This window comes from Neovison vison, chromosome 9 (assembly GCF_020171115.1).
Source record: "Neovison vison isolate M4711 chromosome 9, ASM_NN_V1, whole genome shotgun sequence".
Lineage (NCBI taxonomy): Eukaryota > Metazoa > Chordata > Mammalia > Carnivora > Mustelidae > Neogale > Neogale vison.
Window position 1 is genome coordinate 13,118,825 of NC_058099.1, and position 22,879 is coordinate 13,141,703.

Here is a 22,879-nt window from a genome sequence, read left to right on the forward strand (position 1 = left end):
CTGTCATGGCCCATCACAACAACACACACATTGTAGGTGACAGGACACAAGGTCACCTTTTTTTTTTTTTTTAAAGATTTATTTATTTGTTTGTTTATTTATTTATTTATTTGACAGAGATCACGAGTAGACAGAGAGGAAGGCAGAGAGAGGGAGGAAAGCAGGCCCCCCGCTAAGCAGAGAGCCTGATGCAGGACTCGATCCCAGGCCCCTGAGACCATGACCCGAGCCAAAGGCAGCGGCTTAACCCACTGAGCCACCCAGGCGCCCACAAGGTCACTTTTTTGAGGGCAAAAATTGTTAGGAAGAGAAACTATGTGGTTGATGCGACTGTGTTCTCAATTCATCATTTCGCCTTTGAGAGAGAAATATGAAGTCCAGATGACTCCGTTGCCTTGGGCAACTTCCTTTTTCTGAGCACAGTGGAGCTCTGTCAAAAGACCACAGCCAGCAATAAACTCAAATTGGCCAATAAACCACCTTGAATGGCAGTTGAGGAAGTGAATTCAGAGACAGGTCCACTTGCAATTTGTCTTCCCACAAGTATCCAGGATGTGAGCCAGCTTTTCTAGACAGGCCTCCACCTGCCTCTTAGAGAAGGTTCTAGAAGTTCCAGGTGAAAATGCTACTTTTGTTCCAGGAATCTGCTTTTGTCAAGTTGATCAGTTTATGAAAGTAACCCTTTGGGGTGAGGCAGGAGTTACAAGATCAGGTCCCGCCTGCCCGCCTCTCAGATGGGAGGCCTAGCCCTCCCCAGCTGTTCCAGCCCTACTGGCTGCTGTCTGTTTCTGAGCATGACATTCTCCCTCATCACTCCCACAGTACCTGCTGCAGTCTGCCTGAGAGGCAAGACTTCCCCACCTGCCTCACCTGGAAAATTCCTTCTCCACTCCCCTTGTCAGTCTGTGTCTGCAATGAATCACAATCTCTGGAGGTAGGGCCCCCAGGGCATCTGTGATTTTAAAAAGCTCCCTGGGCAATCTGAGTGAGCCCCAGCTCTGGAAATGGTAGCGTAAACACACACACCCTTCCTACCACATAAACCTTCACACTGGTCTCTGCTCCAGGGTCCCAGGCATGGGAGTCTCATTCTGGAGGAGCAGGTGGCACAGAACAAAATGGGGGGGAACATGAGGAGAAAAGACCAGAAGGATAGAAGGGAGGAAAAGGGATCTGTTTCACAGCAGTTTCTTGCTCTGGTTTGGAACACCCACAGAGAAAAGGTCTAGAAGGAGCTCACGGGAAAGTCTAAAAGGGACTTTGTAACACCTTAAGCGGGAGCAGAGATTCAGGGCCCTGGGGGACAAAGTGGGGCACAGAGCAAGTCCCTCTCCCACAGCTTTGGGAGCCTCAGGGGCACCTTCTGTGACAGTAACTTCAGTAGCTGAGATTTCTCCAAATAGCTTTGGGGCAGCAGAATGACTCAAGGAAGGCAGAGGAAGCCAGGAAGATGCAGGCAGATTAGTTACAGGGTCCAATGGCTGGAAGAACGCACCCTTCCAGCCGGACTTCTAGGCAGTGAATGCAAATGGCTAAGGCCCCAGCTGCTGGCTTTGAACTCTGTCCCCACATGTGCACCAAAGGCACACCTCCCGATGACAGAGTGGAGTGGGGAAATAAGACACCGGCTGTTCCTGGGGGGGAGCGCAGCTCCTACACTGGCTGGGACTGTGGCTCAGGTACACTCTAAGTCAAACAGGTACTTGCACGCCTGTGTCCACAGTGGTCTTGTTCACAACAGCCGGAACGTGGAAATGACCTGAGTGCCCATCATGGATGCATGGATACACACAACGGGCTAGTATTCAGCCACAAAAAAGAATGAAGTTGTGATGTTTGCTACAAAACATATGAATCTTGGAAACATGCTGCTAAGTGCAACACGCCAGACACAGAGGGCAAACTCTGTACAGGAAAAGGCAAATTCATGGAGTCTGAAAGTCAAATAAAGGTTACCACCAGAGAGGAGGGGGGAACAGGAGTCACTGTGTAACGGGCACGCCATGTACGTTGGGGACATGAAAAAGGTTTGGATATGGATCGTGGTGGTGACCTCACAACACTGTAAATGTGTTTGATGTCATTGGATGCCGTTTACGAATGGTTGAAATGAATATTATATGTAGTTTATACCACAGTAAAAAAATAACAAAAATGGGACCATATGATTTAAAAAGGTTTTTTTGGTGGGGGGGGATGGGGGATTGTTTTGGGGATTTTTGTTGGTTTTCCTTGCACTCAGGCATTCCCTGGCAGCTCTGGCAGGCTTTCCCGGACTGCTTGGCCATCTGGGATGGGCCCCTCCCGATTCCCTTCCACGCAGGCCAGTCCCCTGGACCCATCTCCACGCACGTTCCACCTCATCCTGGCGTCGGCTTCCCGAAGGTCCAGGATTCACACCCAGGGTGAAAAAAGCTCATTCACCGGAGCCAAGGCCCCAGTGAGGCCCCCTCCCTCGGCACCCCCAGAGGAATCCCAGGACATAGGCAGCCACAGAAGGCTCACGTACTTCCGAAAACTTTTATTGAATTCAATTTCCCAAAAGCACAGATACTTAAGACAATTTCGCGAGGACCCTGATTTTTTGCGTGGCTGTTTTTGGCTACAGTAAAAACACACTCACACACACCAGAGCGGCCCTGCTCGCTGTAAGGTCTCCGATAGATGGACTGTTAGAAAAGGCACTGACCGGGGACAGGGGTGGGGCCTGTCTTTCCTCAGGCCGCCAGTTCGGCCATGGCCCTGTCCAAGGGGTCCACAGACCAGTAGTTGTCATCCCAGCCGAGGAACCAGCCCACGAAGGACGGAGGCTCGAAGCCTTGCTTCACGACGGTGATGGGGGTCCGCCTGTCGCGATTGGCTGGGTCCGTCTCGATATAACGCTTGGCTGTAGAGAGACACGTGCAGGGAAAGGAAACCCCAGAAATCCTTAGTGCCCCCACAGGGAGAGGGGCTTCAGGGCAGGAGTTGCCTAACGTGGCTTCTGGTCTTCCTGTCCCTGCACTAGATGCCACCGTCCCTTAAGGGCAATGACCCCACGTGGCTCCTCCACCATCGTGTCCGTGAACCCCGGAAGACATGGGGTGACAGTTCAACTTCCTGCTTCACGAAGTTTATATCATGTCTCAGTCTCGCTCTCCTCTATGGGGAAGTACTAATGAACCAGCTCAAGGGACCCAACTCCCAAATCAGATCTGGTCAGCTAGCAGGGCTCTGGTCAGGAACTCCCCAGACCCATGCGGGTAGCTGCTCCCACCACACCACAGGACACACATCCACAGGCACACTCGGTCCTCACCTGAGCTCAATGCTTCTGTCTTCTCCTCTTCTTGGGAATCCTTTCCAACCCAGACAAAGACCTAGAGAGAGATGTGAGATGAGAGGGGGTGTGAGGGTCCCAACCACAGGGAGGGTCCGGGCGCCGGACACAGGACACAGGCTGCCTCTAACAGAGCCCACAGAGCAGCACTGGGAGGCTTTGGAACCAGGTCTGCCAACTGACGGCCTCCCGGCATGCTTTGCTGGCCACCGCCATCACATGCCGGTCGACGGTGTCTCTTCAGACAAGTTTAATTCCCAGCTTACATCAACGTCTGGACTTCCCAGTTCTCTTGAAAACCTGGAGGATCTGGCAACCAGGGGGCTTCACCTCCGTGTGGATGAAGCTGAGGGGCAGCCCCCCGGACCAGCAGTTCCAGGTTGCCTCAGGCTCCAGCAGCCCATGTGCCCCCCCATCCTAGCCCCTCCCTCACCAACACCGCTAAGCAGGAGCCTCAGGCACTGAGTCTGAGATCCCGCTCTACAAGTGCACGAAATGGTCCCTCTGTGGGCACTGATTTGCTCGGCAAGGGAGTGGCCAAACACAGCTCTCCCAGCAAATACGCCTGAACCTGCTCTGTGCCGTTTCTGTGTGTCTGGGCTGCGCAGATCTGAGGCTTAGAAAAATACCAGGTTTGAGCTTGAGTACAAATTTTCTAATACAAACATTTTTATGCCCATGTAACATATTTTAAAGAGCACCTGTCATTGATACACAGACATTAGGCAACGAAACACCGGGCTTGACTTCTCTCACTTATCTACAGATGCGTCCCCTGCTCAACCAGAAGCCCCTTCACGGCAGGGAGTGTGTCTGTTTGGCGCCCACGTGGGCTTCCAGCATTGGTCCTGGAAGACGGGCACGCGCAGGAAATGCTGGCTCAGTGAATGAACGAGCAGAGGAGCGGACAGATTACGGACCAGTGGAGCCAGCGCTCACCACAGCTGGGGGCTCAAGCTGTGAACATTCCAGCACTTGTCTTCTAACTGGGCAATCCGGGAAGCACAGGCACAGGGAGACACACCTTTGGGGCTGCCTCCTAGAACTCTGCTGGGAAGGGTTACTCACTGCCATCTCCCATGAGCATGGAAGCCCCACGAGGGCAGGGGAATGTCTGCTTTATGTACTGCTCTATCCCCAGCACCTAGAGCAGAGTCAGGCATGAAGCAGGGCTCAGTTAACACCGGCTGACCCAATGAGCGGCACCGTCCCCTGCCAGTCTCACCCAACAGTCTTCCCTAGGAGAAGCAGCAGAGAGCTCAGAGCCCTCTAGAACAGGAGATGCACTCCGAAACTTCCGGGTGTCACTCTGTGGACAGCTGATGCCTGCGTCTGATATGCTAACTTCAAACTTCTTGATCAATAGATTTAAAGTAAGCGTTCACACTCCCCTACGGCTTGGGAGAGGATGCTGGCCGTCTGACTGGCATTTATAGGGTGCTCTGGAGTTTGTAGATCTTATCTACATCTCATTTTATTGAATTAAGCAGAGTAGGTACCATCACTCCCATTCTGCAGAGGCAGAAATGGAGGCCCAGAAGGGGGAAGGGACTCACTGCAGCGCACGGACCTTTCCAGAAACACCCGGCAAACTGATCGTAGAGCTGGAAGTGTAGCGCCTCCCACTCCCCCAGCCCAGACAGCCTACACCTTCTGTCCTTCACCCACCTGGTCCCAGGTGTCCAGGAGCATGACGTCATCTGTGGCCAGGTCTTCCTGCATGAGCTCGCCAGGAACCTCTTCGATCTGGGAAGGAACAGAAGGGGTCAGGGACCGCGCACCAGGTCCTGGCATTCCCTCCGCTGGTCTGCGCTCAGGAGGGAGATGCTCCAGCCTAGAGGGGATCCTCCCTCCCTGCTGTGCCCTCAAGGGCTGCCCCACCTCCACCCCGCTGCTGGCGCCACACTCCTGGGAAGCCTGACTCCCGACAGGGAAGCAGAGGCAGAGACCCCTGCGGGGGCTCACCACAAAACGGCCGATCTTGTTGGAGCAGGCAAAGAGACGAGGAGGGTGGGCGTCCATCTTCTTGTCCTTCAGTCTCGGGGACGTGCGGTAGGCGGCCTTCCCGCCCAGGGCCTCCCAGAAGCTGTCTGTGAGGGGAGGCCGCGGCAGTTGGCCTCCTGGACACCACCTCCCCCCAGTGCTGCTCATCAGACCCCACAGTAAAAACCCTGCCCTAGAACGACCCACTGGTCTCAACCCTCCTCCACCCTAAAATCCCAGGGGGCCAGAGAGGGATGGGGCCTGAGGGAACCTGAAGGTGATGAAACAGAGACCGGAGAGCCGACCTGGCCCTACGCACACAGCCAGGACTACTTCTGGCTTCCAAATGACGCCAGCACTGCAGGCTGGGGATAATTATCCCTGCTCAACAACAGGGTGACAGAGGCTCAGAGAGGGTAAGCAACTCACCCAGCATCACACAGCTACTAAGTGGTAAAGCCAAGGTACAAATCCTATCTGACTCTATCCACCCCCCACCAACCCCGTTCTTTCCACTACACCTGCTCTGTCCACATTTGGCTACTGAAGTTCATTAAAATTAAGTATCATTAAACATTAAGTTCCTCATTCTCATTGATTCCCAGCAGCCACATTTCAAGCGCTCAGTAGCCAATGTGACTAACGGCCACCATATTGGCCCGGGCAGGGGTGAACATGTCCAGCCCCTCAGAAAGTCCCACTGGGCAGCTATAGACTGAGCTGCCCCTCCCCATTTCTACTGAGCATCACGCGGGAAGGAATGGGCTCAGAGCAAGAGAAGAGAGACTGAGGGCTGGCATAAGGAAGATGTTCCCACCTACGTTCTGGAAACAGAGAGGTTTCTGGCAATTCTGTCCTTGGAGCTTCTGAGGATTAGAAGAGACTGCTGTTCTCCTCCCGCCATGAGCTTCTACTCCTGCCTGTCTTTCAAGGCTTCCTAGCAAGTAACCACCTCCTCCAGCAGCCTTCCTTGAATGCCCCAGCCCCCACTGAGCTCTCCTTTCTCTTAGCTCCTAAAGGCCTCCCTCTCACTGACCACAGCCCTCATTTGAATTCAACCTGCTTTTCTTGGACACACCTTCGGGGGCAGGCACTAGAAGGGGTGAGGACCTCGAGGGCCCCCCAGGCAGAAAGAAGGGAGGAAACCTAAGAGCTACAGTCCCCAGAGAACACCAGACCCCTCCACCTCCGACTCCTACCTGGCTCACTGCCCTCTGCCACCTGCACAGGTTGGGCCCGCAGTACCCTGAGCAGCTCCTGGGCCCCCGTCTTCTCCGCCTCGCTGGCTCCTGTACCCACCCACAGGTAGGCGGCCGACGGTGTTTTCAGGACAAAGGCATCATTGGAGTTCAGTGCACCAGCCTTAGGAATAATCTGGGAAGGCAGCACTCAATTAATCAGAAACCAGACAGAAAGCCCTCAACCTGCTCCTTACTATCCAGGACACCCTGCAGCAGGACCAGCTCTTAGCTGGAGACCTGGAAGAACACCCCCATCGCAGCTGAGGGCACAGAGTTTCGACAGTGGGGGGTTTCGTTGATTCCCATGATCCACTAATGTGCTGTGGCTCAACACAGTCATTCTAGAATTCTGGGTTGCATTAACAGAAGTTGAGTGCCCAGAACAAAGGAGGTGATAGTCCCATTCTCCTCTACGCTGCTCTGACCATCCTATAGGATTATGTTCAGGTCTGCACCTTCCATCATAAAAGGGATGGTAGCCATGTGGCATGAAATCAGGAAGTGTCCCCATGGGGAAGAACGGACTACCTCTTAGGCCGTAAGCTTCCCATTATGAAAGGTATGCAAGAAGCCCCAGGCATCCTTGAGACAAGAGGAAGTCTAAGACATACAATTCTGCTTCCCAGGCCAAGGAAGTTACAAAAAAGCTGCCTCTTAACCCCTGACCCCAAAGCCCCCACCCCCAACCAGTCCCGTGCTCAGACATCTACTCATCAAGCATGGGAGGTTCCAAGCAGGCCAATCCCTCCTGGGGTCCAGGGCCCGGGCCTCACCTCAACGGCTCTGGTGGCTCCGGAGCTGCTGGCCCGGACCTGGAAGAGGCGAGTACTGGCAGGGGCCGTCTGACCACCCTCGCGGGATGTGCCGCCCTTGTAGATGATCATAGGTTTCCCACCAAACAGGCTCATGAGGTGAGCGGGCTCCTTGCCTTGGACCACACGGCTCTGGCAGGGCAACAAGACAGCAAGTCAGGAAGGAGAGCAGGGGCATCCGTGCTTCTGTGTGGCAGCAAGCTCACGCCCCCACCCCAGCAGTGTGGCCTAGGCGCTTCCTCCAGACCAGGCCACCACGCTGGCGTCTGCACGCCCAGCACACAGGAGCTGGGCGGGAACAAGGTGGGGGTTCCCGGAAAGCTGGAGACGGCACCACTGCCTCATGGCCCCCAGGCACTGCCTTGGCTGCTCTCCCCTCCCATGAGGACCTGCCTTAGTGACCCTGAGTCCAGTCCAAGAATCAGAGAACCCATGTTTGCAAATATTCCCTTAAATAGAAACCCCTGGGTTGTTCGTGGACATTCTTTCAGAATGGTGACGTCAGCCCAGGGCAGGAAAGATGGCAGAGTGGTAAGAATAGAGCTTTCTAGATATGGAGAGACCCCTCTTGCCCAGCCAGAGGAACCTCCTAAACCCATAAGTCCCTTCACATCACATTTACCATGGAACAGTATCCTCTTCTGCTCAGGATTAAGGTCAATCCTCACCATGGCTTCTGGGTGGTGTGGCCCCTCTGAGAACCTCTTGAGACTTCTCTCATTGCATTCTGTCCCTTGTTCTACTGCTCAATGTCCCCACCCACCTCAGGGCCTTTGCATATACTCTTCCCTCTGCCTATAATGTGCCTGCCCAACTCCTACTTACTTCTTAGGTCCCAGCAGAAAAGTACCTTCCTAAGGAGGTCCTTATCTAATCCAGTTAGATCCTATCTGGGATCTGTATGTCCTTACACTTTACACGTATGTAACAGGGGACTATTATGGGCCAGGCATGGCTCTAAATGTTTTATTGATATTAACTCTTCATCCACATGGCAATCCTGGGCAGAGAGAGGATACTTTGAGACTACACAGGCACAGAGAGGCTAAGTGACTTGTCCATGGTCACCTGGAGGTGAGACAGGATTCAACCCACAGGAGGTTGGCTCCATGTCTGCCCCCCGCCTGCAACACCACGCTGCTTCTCCAGCTCCTCTCTGCGTGTTGCAGTCTGTGATCACACAATTATTTGCCTGAGTGTCTGCTGAACACCTGTCTCCCCCCCAGACTGCAAACCGCATTGGCACAGGGGCACCCCCGGCTGCGGATGGTGTGGGCACCCCGCTGCATGAATGTGTGTGGGACCAGTGGATGGAGAGCCCGACAGAGGAGGGACCCAATGGACGAGGTGCAGGGTGGGGCCCAGTGGGGCATCAGGCTGGTCTCACCTGCACAGGGGACCCTCCAAGCTCTTCATCCAGCTGGGCAGTCAGGATGGCAGACGCAGCGACCTCATCCTGCGTGGACTGGGCACCTTGCCTGGAACAGGAAGCTATGCTCAGCACCAAGGTTCACACAGAACCCAAGAGTGTCTTCTTGGCACTGGGCCAAACCCACAAGTCTGCAGATTACAGGTAGTGAAACTGACAGGGAAGGGGATTCTCTCAAGAGCTGCCAGTGCCAGGAACCAAATCCACATGCCACATCCCCAGCTCAGCCTCTGGCCGCCTTCTGAGATCTGAGCAAAACCAACGGTCTCCCTTATCCTAAATGTGTCCTACAGGCCGGCCCGTGGGCTCGTCTCAGGCTGGGCAGCCACAAGGGAAGGTGCCCTGAGATGCCAAGGTAGAGAAAGGTGGCCAGGACATTTCTTAGGGGGGAGAAGCAGGTCAGAGAAGCAAGCAGGGCACGAGCCCTTTGCAGGAAAAGACATCAGTACTTAGCCTCCCGTGAACCTGCTCAGAGCAGTCTACACAGATGTCCACCAAAGGACCCACGGTGCTCGCCCTGAGAGGGCGGACTTGGCAGGGGCTTGGCTTTCCGCCCCACCTTTTCCTATACTGTCCAAACTCATAACTAACAGTGTTATCTGTAGAAGCAAACAAAATCTGACAAATCAAGGTGCTGATGTAGCTGCTGTTTTTTTAAAAAATGCCACCTTCTAAATTGTGTCCATGTATGGATTACCTACTCAAAAAAAAAAATTATTTGAAGCTGCTTTTAAAAGTCTGACTTTGTCACATAGAGAGGCATTCTACAAAATAACCAACCAGCACTCTTTCCAAGTACCAAGGCCTTGAGAAAAAAGACTGAGGAGCTGTCACAGATTAGGACATGGGGATTCATCTCTAAGGAGGCATGATGACTAAGGGCCATGTGGGATCCTGGGTTAGATCCTAGGCCAGAGAGAAGACATGAGTGGGGTGACTGGTGAAATCCAAGTGAGGTCTACAGATTGGTAAATAGTATTGCACGCAATCTTAACTTCTTGGTTTTGATCACTGTACTGTGGTTAGGGAGGGAGATGTGTAATGGGTACATGAAAATTGTACCACTTCTGCACCTTTTCAGGAAGCCTCAAGTTATTTCAAAACAAAAAATTTAAAGAGGAAGACATTCAACCATCATCAGAAAGTTTTGAGATGGTACAGCAAGAGAAACACAAGCTAAAAATATACTAAGATGCTGTCTTATCTACAGTAGGGTTGACAGAGATCCAAAAGTTTGACAACACAGTCCACCAGCGAGGCTGTGGGGAAACAGACACTCACTTGTGCCACTGGGAATGTAAAATGCTACAAAGTCCATCTACGGAAACTGGGCACCATCTATCAAAATGACAAGTGCATTTAGTCTTTGACCCAGCAATCTCACTTCTGGGAACTTACCCCACAGACATTTCTCTACACATTCAAAATGATATTTGTTTAAAGGTCACTAATCATAGCAATGCTTGTAATAGCAAAAGACTGGAATCAATCCAAGTATGCACTAGAAGAGAATCTGTCAAACAAGTGACAGTGTAGTGACACAACATAATATTATGCAGCTGTAAAAGGGGAAAAAAAAAAAAAGACCAAGGAAGTACCCTAGGTACTGACATGGGTCGATCTCCAGGAAGTACGAAGTGAAAAAAACCAAAGTGCAAGACAATATACACAGGGTGCTATCCTTTGAAGGACAGGGAAGGGAGGGAGCTAGCAATATAGTCCTAGTTGCAGGAAGAATTACCGGGAGCATATATAACAAAATGAATGAAAGCTGTTACTCATGAAGGGGTGGGGACTGGAGAATCGGGTGAAGGGGGATGGGGTGGGAACAAGATTTCTCAGATACCTTTTTATTTTGTCTCGATTTTTGAATGACGTGAATGCACTGCCCATTTGAATGGAATTCAAATAATTTTTAATTAGAAGACACGTGGGAGGAGAATGGCCCTAGGTATAGTACTTGGCGTGGAATTTTGGGAGGGAGCTTCTGTTTGCTTCTCCCTATTCACTGCACCTCCTACAAGGGTCATGTGCTATCTTTGGAAGCATGGTTTAAATGCTGTTTCAAGAAATAAGACAAGTGGTGTCACCCTGTAGATAGGAGCCACCACCCCCAATAGTGTGGTCATTCCACCGCAGGCCTCTCAGCCCCATGACATGCTCGGGGCCCAGGTGGAGCCCCCCGCCCGCACCACATGACCCCACAGCCTCACCAGTTGTAGATGATCTGTCCCTGACGGTTGCCGTGACGGTAGTTGTACAGAATGATGTAACTGTCCCCGCCATAGAACTGCCCATACGTGGAGGGGTCCACGGGCACTTTGTTGGAGCCTTCGATTCTCCAGATCTGCCAGGACAAGGCTGGGCTCAGACGCGGTAGAGTCCCCCCCACCCCCGCCCCCCAACTCAGGCCAGCGGGGGAACCGCAGTGCGGAGGGTCGGGGTTATACAACAGGGCAAGCTTTTTATACGTGGCTCCACTGGGGCTCAGGCTGAACCCCAAGAATTTGCCCCCATCACAGAGCCACTAGGATTCAAACCCCGGATCCTTACATGATGCCCCCACCCCACCCCCTAGCTCCCCCTCGGAGGGGTCAGCACAGCACAGGGAACTGCACAGTGGTACTGAGAACGTGCTTTCGGGGAGGGTAACACAGTGAGTGCCCACCTCCACGTGTCCTGAGATCAAGTGAGTTTATTCACGGCAGTCTCGCACAGCACCTGGCACAGTGTGGCAGCCACTTAGCGGGAAGCTACTCTCATTTTAGAATTATGATTGAGGTGATTACTAATGATAGGGTTATCTGTAACGTTCGTGAGCTATCTGGATTTTACAGATCACCTCCAGAAGCAGAGGCATCCCTAGGTGACCTCTGAATGACCCTGCTGGCAGGTCTCTTCCCAGAGCCCCGTGAGCGTTTCCCAAGCAGTCATGAGGTCCTGCAGCGCCACCTGGTGGTACTATAGAGACACTGCGCCCTCCAATACCAAGATTCTTCGGACCTTGAAAATTCTAGGTGAGGGAGTGGGATTAAACCCCATTTTTACAGGTGAGAAGAGTGAGGCTCAGAGAGGGCACTCAGCCAGGCTGCCAGAGCTCTTTCCACCGGCGCTACCCGGAACATTTTGCACTGCATCCTTCCCTCCCACTGAAGTAGTGCATGAGTGAACAAGTGATAATAATACCAGCAACAAAAGCAAGAATAAATAAAAATAAACACTTTTGCTGCTTCTAGCATGTGGAATGGAAACAAACAAACAAACAGACTCTACTTCATAAACACCTCTGAACCCCAGCCCCCACCTCTCCATCTTCACTGTGACCTTCACCGTGACCAGCCCAGGCTGTCTTCTCTGGTCTACACTATTACAACAATCTCCTCAGGGGATCTCAACCTTCATTTTCCTGCCTCTAATCCATTTTCACAGCAAGTTTCAAAAGCACAGAACTGAGCTTGTTGCCTGTCTGCTTTTAAAGCAAGAAAACCCTCACTTGCACCTATTGGTTAGGGGATCAAGTCCACAGTCCTGGATGTGGCATTCAAGGCCCTTCCTTGAGGATGCAGCAGCCCTAGGCTCTTGGGACAGTTCCCTGCCTGGAATACCCATCATTCTTTCTCTCTTGCAGTAAACTTCGACCCACCCTCTGGGGCCCAACTGAAGTGTCCCCACTTCTGTGAAGATTGCCCCAACTACCCCACCCCTTTTGCCCTTTCTCTGTTCCCATAATCTGTGTGCTCGCCTCCAATCTTCCACCGACTGCACAGGTCTGAGCAATCAGCTGTGGCTGTGCTTACACCAGGCACTCCTGCCAGCAGGGGGAGATCTGAGACACTTGGCCCAGGGCCTGGCAAACAGCAGGTGCTCAGGGTATGTTGGCTGTGAATATCAACTAAGGCAAAAGAATCCTACCCACCAAGACTGAGGTCAAAACCTCATAGAGGAAGGACCTCAGGGAAGCAGGAGGCAACGCATGAGCCAGAGGTGCCTGGGAGGGGCCTGGACACACGCACCCAACCCCCCAGGCACCTGTTTCTGGCCTGTGCCATCGTCATCCATGCCGTGCTGGGCTGCCATGGCTGTGGATGTGTGCAGGGTGGCAGCATCGAAGGGCACGCGCTCCACATTGGCGATGTGGCTGGAGAGGTAGGCCAAGCCTGGGCCGTCTGTCTGGTCTGGGTCCCGCCAGTTCTTGAAGAACTGCTTGAACAGTGGGGTCTCGCCACCCTCAGGAAGGACAGAGACCTGGACAAGAGAGGAAGAAGCAGGATGGGGCTGGGCTCAGGTCCCCCTGAGGACAGGGGCCTCCCGGCACAGGTCCTCAGGGCAGACTCAGACACCCAGTCCACACTGAGCAGGGGGAGACACCCACCCCATCCCAGCCCCGCCCCAGCTGAACTAGACCCAACTTCACTGTGCTGCTTTGCTCTGAGACTCACCTGGGTCTGCCTGGGGTAGTCCATCTTGGAGATGAAGTCAGAGGCCGTTTTGAGGGCAGCCTTCCTCTCCTCTGTGTTGGCCTGCCTGCCTGTGGGGGAGGGGGATGAGGCACCCGGAGTCAGTGCTATGTCCTAACATCCAATGATCCAGGAGAAGCAGTAGCCGAGCCACCCTCCCCCAGAAGCAGTAGCCAGCCCAGACCCCACCCCCAAGATGGCCACTCCAAGAGCCCCTGGGGGTCTACCTGGGGGTCCTAACTGATGACAGTAACCACACCAACAGTTGTGGTCCATTTACGAAGCATGCACTCTGTGCTCAGAACTGTGCAAAGCTGATTTTATTTAACCCACACAACGACCCTCTGTGAGAAAGATCATTATCATCCTGTCCCATTGACATAAAAGAAAATCAAGGTCTTAGAGAGGTTAGATGACTTGACCAAGGCCATACAGCACGGGGGAAAGCTGTGATAAGATTCTGAAGCCCACACACCACATCCTTGGGCCCCTTCTTGCCCCAGTCCATCTGTCTGCAGTGGGGGACCTCCTCCTGCTCCCCAGTCTGAAGTTCACCCCGACCCTGAGAGCCTCCCCACGCCTACACAGCTCCTGGACAGCAGGTGCCAGCCCCCAGTCCCCAGCTTTCTTATAGCCAATGCCGAGGGGTCCAAATAATAATAATAATAATAATAATAATAATAATAGCAGCTACAAGTGCTCAATCTCTCTCTCCCCCTCTGCCCTCCTCTATGCACCTGCTTCTGTCCTCCTCCCTGGACTAACAGTAGAGCAACCAAGCAGGATGCCGATGGGCCCTCTCAGAAACATCCGGGCCAATGTTTTACAAGAGCCTCTGATAATCAGTCCCACAAGACATTCCCTACAGATTCCATGAACCTCTAGCATACCATTTCCCAAATAAAAACCAAATCACTTTCATGAAAAGTCCCAAAATACATTAGCAAGTTTAAGGCTCTTAAAAGTCCTGCAGTCAACAAGCCTATTACCAGTGTTGCCCATGAACTTATCTGACCAAAGAACTATACACTTTTTTTTTTCTTCACATGATGCCAATTAGCCTCTGAGAGAACTGGTATTGTAACATACTTGGGAAACACTGGTTTGGGCCCAAATGGGACATCTACCCGAGAGGATAAGCCAAGTGCCCAAGATCACAAAGCAAGTCAGTTGCAAAGCCAGGGTTTCAAAACAAGACTCAATTTCTGTTCCAGAGCCTGCCATGCCCCAGGACACCATCAACACCCACTCTAGCCTCCCAAGGCTGCAGGACTCCCACCGAGGGCCTGGAGGCTGGTCAGAGACCCCTCTCCTTTCCCCAGTACCTTTCCAGACAAAGATTTTGCCATCTCTGCCATGGTCCAGGATGAAGCAGTCCTCGGACCTCAAGGCCCCCTGGGCGAAGGGGTTCTCATCAGCCACCAGGGAGACCGACATGGTGCCGGCACCATTGGAGACCTGAGGTGACAAGGGACAGGAACGTGAGTGACCTCCACCATTTTGGCCTGCCCAGGCAGGACCCTCAAGCTGACACGTGGGTGGCCCACATCCCAGGTGCCACCTCAACCAACACAGGAGAGTATGAGCCAGACCTGCTTCTCCAAGCTCTGAGGCACACTCAGGTTTCCCTTCCCCTTTTCTGCTTTGCAGCAGCCATACCTGTGACCCCCAAACCCATGTAATGGGGAAACTGCACAGAAAGGGAAGGGGGTGCAGGTAGCATAGATCTGTATAGTTGACCGAGGAGACAGCCAATCTCATTAGTTTAAAAAAAAAAAAAAAAAAGTTGGGACGCCCGGGTGACTCATTCAGTTAAGTGTCTGCCTTCAGCTCAGGTCATAATCCCAGGGTTCTGGGATCAAGTCCTGCATCAGGCTCCTGGCTCAGCAGGGAGCCTGCTTCTCCCTCTCCCGCTGCCCCTCCCACTGCTTGTGTTCTCTCTCTCTCTCTTTGACAAATACATAAAATCTTTAAAAAAGAAGAAGAAGAAGAATATAAATGCAGATGTGTGTGGTGTCCTGGATTGGAATCGGGAACGAGAAACTGGGGAAACCCAAATCAAGTCTGTCGTTTAGTTAATAGTGTTGAACCACCGTCAACTTCCTAGTGTTGATAGTTGTCTCTGGTTATGATAAAATGTTAAGGAGAAGCTGGATGAAGGGTATGTGGAACCCTCTGTCCTATCTTTGCAATTTCTCTGCAAACCCTTAGATTATTCCAAAATGAAAAGCTTTCACGAAATTAAAATGAAACTGTGCCACGCTAGTCAAAACCCCAAACACTGACAATCTCCAGTGTTGACAAGGTTCCCAGTAATCTGGGAGCCTTTCCAGAGTGCAGTTTAATAATGTATCAGAACTTTAAGTAACAAACGTTCTACATTTACTGAGTATTTACTACAGGCCGTTCTGAGCAATTTGTACAACTTAATAACTTGTGTCATTCCAGAACTCCTTTGATCCTTGCAGCAACGCTATGATAGTTCTGCTTGTATTCCCTTTTTATTCACAAGGAAACCAGGGCACAGAGAGGTGCACAGCGAGAAAGCCAGACCTGGGATTCAAAGCCAGGCAATCTGACTCTGGAACCGGCTTTTTCAATCACTGACTTATTATTCAGGCTTTAACCCAAAAAATCCATGACTGGGAACTTGCTCTAAGGCCATACTCAGCACAGGTTCACAGAGAGGGACTGTGTACAATCAATAAAGGTGGAAACATTCTAGTGGCCATCAGTGTCTGCTGAGATTCTGACATTCAGAAAATAGAATACAACAGAGCTACTACAAAGGACCAGTTAGATCGCTGTGCTAGAAAGATTCCTGGCCACGCTGAGAGGGGAAAAGAAGGTCACAGAAAAGCATGAATATTTTGGATCCATTTATATCAGAGATGGAAAAGCGTGTAATTAGATACAAAAAGATGTAATCTGGACCTTCTTTCACCAAAATGATAGCCGTGTAACCATGGTAACCCTTAAAAAAGGATGCGGGAGAGGCTGGTGTTTTAAAAATTGAGTTTCGTTACTTTTATAATTAAAACATTTAAAAAATAGCACTTGTTATCTTAAACTATTGAAATTGCATTCACATTAATTTTCTTTTTATGTTCTGGAGTATTGCTTACTATTTTCTTCATGAATGTACATTTCTTTCTTTTTTTTTTTTTTTAGATTCTATTTATTTACTTGACAGAGAGAGAGAGAACACAAGTAGGCAGAGGCAGGCAGAGAGAGAGGAAGAAGCAGGCTCCCTGCTGAGCAGAGAGCCCGATGTGGGACTCAATCCCAGGACCCCGAGATCATGACCTGAGCCGAAGGCAGCGGCTTAACCCACTGAGCCACCCAGGCGCCCCATGAATGTACATTTCTTCACAATCAGAATAAAAATCAATGTGGTTTTTCCTTGGAGGTGATGGAAATCTGCACCCCCTTTTGTTGTAACCTTACCAGAAAAAAGCCGAGGGCTCGACATGAGCATCATGGGCTGGGCTTTCACCCAGTGCTCAGCCATGAGGCCAGAGTTCCTCAGCTCAAGCTCAGCCCGAGTTTTTAAAATCACAAGAAATAAAGTATAAATAAAGTAACTACACACACACAGGTATGTGCCCATTTCTGTAGTATTTCCCCAAGTATTTTCCTAAATCAGTTTTCTCTGTGGACTCCTAGAAATCTTCCAAAGTTGACCTTACTCTCCTACCCCCATTTTCCAGTGAGGAAATTGAGACCTAGAGAAAAACTCTGTGCCACCCAAGACCGCACAGATGAGCAGGATGTGACTGTGTCTACAGTTGATCAAATTCTCTTATTCCTGGCGCAGGAAAGCAGAGGAAGTGGACAGATGTCTGTTAGAGACACGTGGGAGCCAAGCCCCCCAGACCAAGGGCACTGCCCACGGCAGTAGAGCTGGGGAAGACCAAGTCCCCCGCCTCCCTGTCCTGGCCCCACGCCCAAGGAACAGAGCAGTGGAGGCTCACCTTGTAGAGTTTGGCCAGCTTGCGGTTGGCTGCATCCTCCTTGGCCGTGTCCTCCGTACCTGCAGGCAGAGCTGGCTTAGGGCCCAGCACCTGCAGGAGATGAGGGATGGAAGAAAGCATGGCGTGATCTCCCAATGGATCACAGGCGGGGATGCCCACAGGCATCCACCATGACCCTCCACGAAGGGCAAGATGCCCTCCAGACATGTCCTACATCTTTTCACGTGCCTCCTGCATGTGGGTCTCAACTAGAGCTACCCGTCAAGTCCTTCCCTCCCTGTTGCCTTCAGATACCCGCTCTCCCACTTCTTCCCAGGCTTTCTTGGAGTGACAAACACCTCCCCCCACATGCCTTTAAGTGATCCCACTCAAAGCTCACACCCATGAGGTGCCGATGACCACTCTCACTTTACTGAGGAAGAACTTGAAGTCCAGAGAGCTCAAGTAACTTGCACAAACAGCTATGGGGGGGCTAAGCCAGAACTTGAACCTGGATCCCTGTGATTTCTCAGCCTATTTTCACTCCTCCATTCTGGGCTACTCTAGAGTCAACAGCCCCAGTTACGGCCCCTTCCAAGCCATGGCTGGTATCCAGCCTCTTCCCCACAACAGCCTTCTGCTCTTCCTAAAAACCGGAACTCAACGCCCCCAGACAAGTAGGAGCCAAAGGGCATAGAGCAGTGCTCACAGTCTCCTCCTTTTCCTGGTGAATTCTGCCTCTATTGATATGTCCTCAAAGAACAATGGCTGGCAATGCCATCCTGCATTTGCCTAAATGGGCCATAAATCACTAGGAATGATCCGAAGAGGAAAGAGGGGATTGGGTTAGTTGTTTCTTTCCCATCTGGCTACAGGACCAGGATTGCTCTCAAGAGATGCCACAACCCTCCTCCTCAGTTCCGTGGAGGACCTGGCCTTCCCAGCTGGAGGGTGCGGCTCACAACCGCAGCAGGCGCCAGGCCCTGGGATTCCAGCCCCACCTCTCAGGGGAGTCTGGGAGTTGCCGGGGGAAGCTGCTCTCCCCCACTCTCTGAGGAGTTCCAGCTTAGTGGAAAAACAACTTCGCCTCCTGATTGCCTAACCAACAGAGGGACAAAAGGAGCAGCCCAGCTCTGCGCTAGGCCCCACCCTGCACCCCTGGGGTACGGCTGTGCATACCTGGAGCATCGCCTCGGGCTCAGCACCCTCCTCCGACACGTGCACTCGCGCCCGGCCACTCCGCTCGTTGTCCCGGATGCCCTTGGACACCTGTGTGGCCTTCAGCCTCTCAAATCGGTTGCTGTTGGAGCCGCACCACTGGTAGATGTCCTGTAAGACAGGGACCCTGCATCAGGCAATGCCCCAGCCTCCGATCAGCCCCACCCAATGACACGGCAAGGAGGGGACTCTGGGGCGGGTGTAAGTCCCCCTCATTCTGGGCCTGCCCACGGGACACTGACAGGGCACATACACGCCCACACCCAAGCACAGTGGGCGTGATCCGTGTATGCCAGCGTGTGTGAGTACACAGCTTGGAATGTGTTTCACATACAGAACGTGCATAAAAATGCCCGCCGGCTGGTGGGAGCGGAAATTGGCACAACCACGTCGGAAAACCCTTCGGCTGCAGCTCCTAGAGCTCGGCGTACGGCCATGCTGTGACAGCACCCCTCACACAGGCGCACTCCACGTGCCCCCCGAGACACGGGAGAACACTGGGGGAGCACGCCTGGAGTTGCCTCGAACGAGAAACCGAGTGCCCAGAACAACAAAAGCACACCATAATAGGGATAAATAGGGGCACACCAGCCCAGTTCAAGGTGACGCAGCAAGGAGAATGGACAATCTTGTGAGCAGATGCCATAGAATAGAGCTCAGAAACAGAATGTTGGTCAGAAGTCGTCAGAAGAATGATTCCGGGGGCACCTGGGTGGCTCAGTGGGTTAAAGCCTCTGCCTTCAGCTCGGGTCATGATCTCAGGGTCCTGGGATCGAGCCCCACATCGGGCTCTCTGCTCAGAAAGGGGCTTGCTTCCCCCCCTTTCTCTGCCTGCCTCTGCCTACTTGTGATCTCTCTCTCTGTCAAAATAAATAAATAAAACCTAAAAAAAAAAAAAAAAGAAGAAGAATGATTCCGTGCACATCGAGTTCAGAAGCGGGTGGAACCCTGCTATGCGGCTCAGAGTTCAGGAGGATGGATGCCCATGGGCTTGAAGGGACTGGATGGGGACAGGGGAGGACTTCTGTGAGCTCATGACCTTCTGTGTCTTGATCTGGGTGTTGGCTGCACCAGCGTATTCACTGTGAGAAACCCACTGAGCAGTGGGAATTCCTGAGTGGGAATCCCACTCGGATTCACACGCTCTTTCGTGGACCTATTATACTTTACTAAAAAGCTTATGCTCAATATATTTGCCTCTGTTTGCATGGACATCACAGCACGAACCCAAACGAGGGGGCGGTGGAATGTCTGGCCATGCCCATTTGCCAAGAGGAGTGTACGTGGATGGCAGGAATGGATACAAAGCATCACACGTCCGTAAGCTGGGCTGGGATAAGTGCACCGCACACACGTCGCCATACATGAGTGTGCACGTCCTTGAACAGTACTCCCGAGTCTGTGTGTGCAGACACTCATCATGGTACGTGTGTCTGCATCTGATGGGCAAGAGCCGATAGATCTGGCACATGTCTGTGTCTGTGAGCGACTATATGTAAAAAGGTCCATGAGATGTGCATAGGAACACAAGATGTTGGGGAATCTAGCCGCCGGTCTGAGTCCGAGTACACTGCACACAAGGTCTGTGCACCTGAGTGTGACAGGCTTGAGTGTGCCCACGGGGGAGTCTACACAGGCTGGGTGCCTCTGTCCTCCGGTCTCTGCAAGTGTGTCAGACTCATGCACAGAACACATGTCCACACGGGGGCTGTTGTTCCCAGGGCTTGCTGGCCCCCGTCTTTGCGTGTCCCCCTCCCCAGAGTGGGGCCCGGCCAGGCCAGAAGCATCTCAGGGGCCCCTGGGAAAGGGAAAGGGAAAGGAGGGGGAACTCACGTTGCCCAGGTCCAAGATGAAGCAGTCACCATTGTTGAAGCTCTCCCAGGACACGGGCACCTCGGTGGCGCGGACCACACGCCGCCCTTTAACCTGGAAGAGTCTCTGCACCACTACTTCATTGGGCACCACATGCTTGAATCCTGACGCCACGCCTCCTTTCTGTTGAGTCAAGCAGACAGCGTCAGTCCAGGGCAGCCGGGTCCAGGAAAGCAGATATGGGGGGGAGGGGCAAACTGAAGGAAATTCTGGCTTGCGGACCGGCGGCCTTCCAGCACATTCCCTGGATGGATTCTACCTGGGGCCAGCCCTCTGAATCTCATGCTTTAGAAACAAAGACCCTTGGGTCCACTTGCCTGAATTGAAAAGCTACAGACAGTCCTTTCTCAACACCAGCATTTCCCAAGGAATGTTCTAAGAACTTTGGCCCTCCAAGTTATTCTGCAAGGAAAGGGCTGCAGGATGCCTGAAGCAAGGGGAATGCTTCTCACTGGCTCCCAGACTATTCACAACGCATGTCAGCCTAAACAGTCTCTGAGAAGTCCTATGGTAAAGCAATGGCTTGCCTTTTGTTTCATACAACATTTTCCGGCCTTACGGAATCAAGAACTGCTTTCTCTACCACATCCTGCCTGCAGTTCCCGTGTTCCGCAAAACCATTTTGAGAAATGCTAATCCCAAGCTTTCCCATCCTTCCAGGCTCTCCAGGAAGATGCCTCCAGCCCACACCCCCCACTCCCTACAACCTACATCACCGGACTGTAGCAAGTCGTGCCCACCTGGGCCTTCAGGGGCAGCTGTGGGTCAAGTACAGAGCACCGACCTCAGGGTCAAGTCCCACCCTGCCACTAGCGTGCTGGGTGACTCTGGGTAAGTCTCCTCCCCTCTCTGAGCCTCTCCTTTCTGTAATGGGGACAGAAATCCCTGCTCTGCCACTCTCTGCAGGGGTCATAAGTCCTAGGGAAGGGGCCTTCAGCAGGCCTGCCCTGCTCCGGTCAAAACTGCCCTGGGCTCAGGAGAAACCAAGTGAAAGGGCCTGGCTTTCTCACCAGTGGTCCCCAGCCCCAGTATGACAAGTCAGAGATGACAAGGTCCTTACAGAGCTTCCCATTTTCCTCATGGTAAACTGAAGCCCAAAGATGAGAAGGGACTCCGCTCAAGGGCAGTCAGCAAGTGCATGGCAAAGCTCAGGCGGAAACGTCACCTCCCATACCCAGGCTGGCTCCACGTACCATGGGGGTGGAGGTGGAAGGGCTCTCGCCAAGGCCAGAAATGTGGCCCTTTCTGCCACTTCACTTTGCAGAGCAAAGGAGTGAGTTTAAATTGGGCTCTTATTATGCCTACACACGGTAAGCAATACAGAAGCGCCGGTGCAATGATGATGCCCACGGTGCTGGGCATTCTGCACACATCATCTATGAGGAGGTGTCCTTATCCCCATCTTACAGATGAGGAAAGCAGAGTCCAGAAATGAAGGGACTTACCCAAGAGCTCACAGCTAGTGCATGATGGAGCTAAGATTCGAACCCAGGTGTGACTGAATCTATACGGCCCACATTCTTCCCCCAACATCAGGTTTTCTTAGAGCAAAGTTAACTAGGGTCATCCAGGAAAGAAGGCAGAAACAAGCCACGGCTCAGAGCAAAGTGGGTCCAGTAGAAGCGTGGTTTCCCCCATTATGAGTGAAGCGCCCCCTGGTGCCCTTTCTTGGTAGCAGCACAAGATCTTTCAAGAGCATTCCCTTAGGATGAGCCGAGATGTCCAAGGTGTTGACAGATGCTTTCCCTCCACCCTGCTTCATGGGCCCTCTTGCTGGAGGGCAGGTGAGGAAGGGCAGTTGAGGAAGAAGATGCAAAGCCCTTCGCTCACCTGGTAATGACCACAGAGGCTGCCACTTAATAAGCCCGTCCCCGGGAAGGGGGCACCTACTTGCACCAGCTTTACACACATGCGATTGGGTCCTCACAACAAGCCCCTAAGGGAGGGACCCTCATTACCCCACTTCACAGACTAGAAAACTGAGATCCAAAGAGGTTATCCAGGTTAGCCCAGGGTCCCAGCTAGTTGGTGGCAGTACTTTCAGGTTCGCCCCTCCAGGGACCCAGCCTTGCCCATCTACCAGCCCAGGAACTCCTTAGTGTCTGTAGACAGCCCTGACCCAAGGACTTTGTTCGGCCGGAGGTAAACAGGCAGCGGATCTGAAAAGCTTCCCAAAAGGTGCTGGAGGGACACACCAACCATCTCCATGGATTCCTCAGAGGTGAGGAAATGGGGTCGTGACAGAAGAGAAAAGCCCTTAACTCTTTTATATGCTTCTGAACTATTCCACTTGTTTAAGCATGCTTTTGTTATTTAAAAGTAGAAACTTAAAAAAAAAAAAAACGGAAAAGGGTTGTTTTATGTCATAAATCTTGGTTTCAACAAATCCTCTGTATGTGAATTTATAAAGTGAAAGGATGCCTGATATTTCATGACTGTGGACATGAATCTCCTGATTAATTAACTTCCCAATCTAGGAAATTAGACTTGGAAACACGAACAGAAAGATAAAAGCAAGCCCTTGGAAGACATTAGTAGATCTACAAGTACAGGGGATGGAAATTTTCACTATAATCTTTAGAACTGGTTGTTGTT

General features: G+C 52.2%; 1 protein-coding gene across 3 annotated transcripts in view; it reads right to left on the reverse strand.

The window, feature by feature from the left end:
- Positions 1–2,506: 2,506 nt before the first annotated feature.
- Positions 2,507–22,879, reverse strand: part of GSN (gelsolin) — a 43,204-nt gene continuing 22,831 nt past the window's right edge. For all 3 annotated transcript variants that reach the window (XM_044265000.1, XM_044264999.1, XM_044265001.1), the window contains exons 4-17: positions 20,246–20,407; positions 18,374–18,523; positions 17,216–17,305; positions 14,567–14,699; positions 13,224–13,312; positions 12,814–13,029; positions 10,998–11,131; positions 8,743–8,833; positions 7,317–7,487; positions 6,502–6,676; positions 5,285–5,409; positions 4,988–5,065; positions 3,299–3,359; positions 2,507–2,887 (exon numbers count right to left, since the gene is read on the reverse strand). In XM_044265000.1, coding sequence (XP_044120935.1) covers positions 2,718–2,887; positions 3,299–3,359; positions 4,988–5,065; positions 5,285–5,409; positions 6,502–6,676; positions 7,317–7,487; positions 8,743–8,833; positions 10,998–11,131; positions 12,814–13,029; positions 13,224–13,312; positions 14,567–14,699; positions 17,216–17,305; positions 18,374–18,523; positions 20,246–20,407 — 1,845 coding nt within the window. In that variant the 3' untranslated portion in view covers positions 2,507–2,717. The remainder of the gene's footprint in view (positions 2,888–3,298; positions 3,360–4,987; positions 5,066–5,284; positions 5,410–6,501; positions 6,677–7,316; positions 7,488–8,742; positions 8,834–10,997; positions 11,132–12,813; positions 13,030–13,223; positions 13,313–14,566; positions 14,700–17,215; positions 17,306–18,373; positions 18,524–20,245; positions 20,408–22,879) is intronic.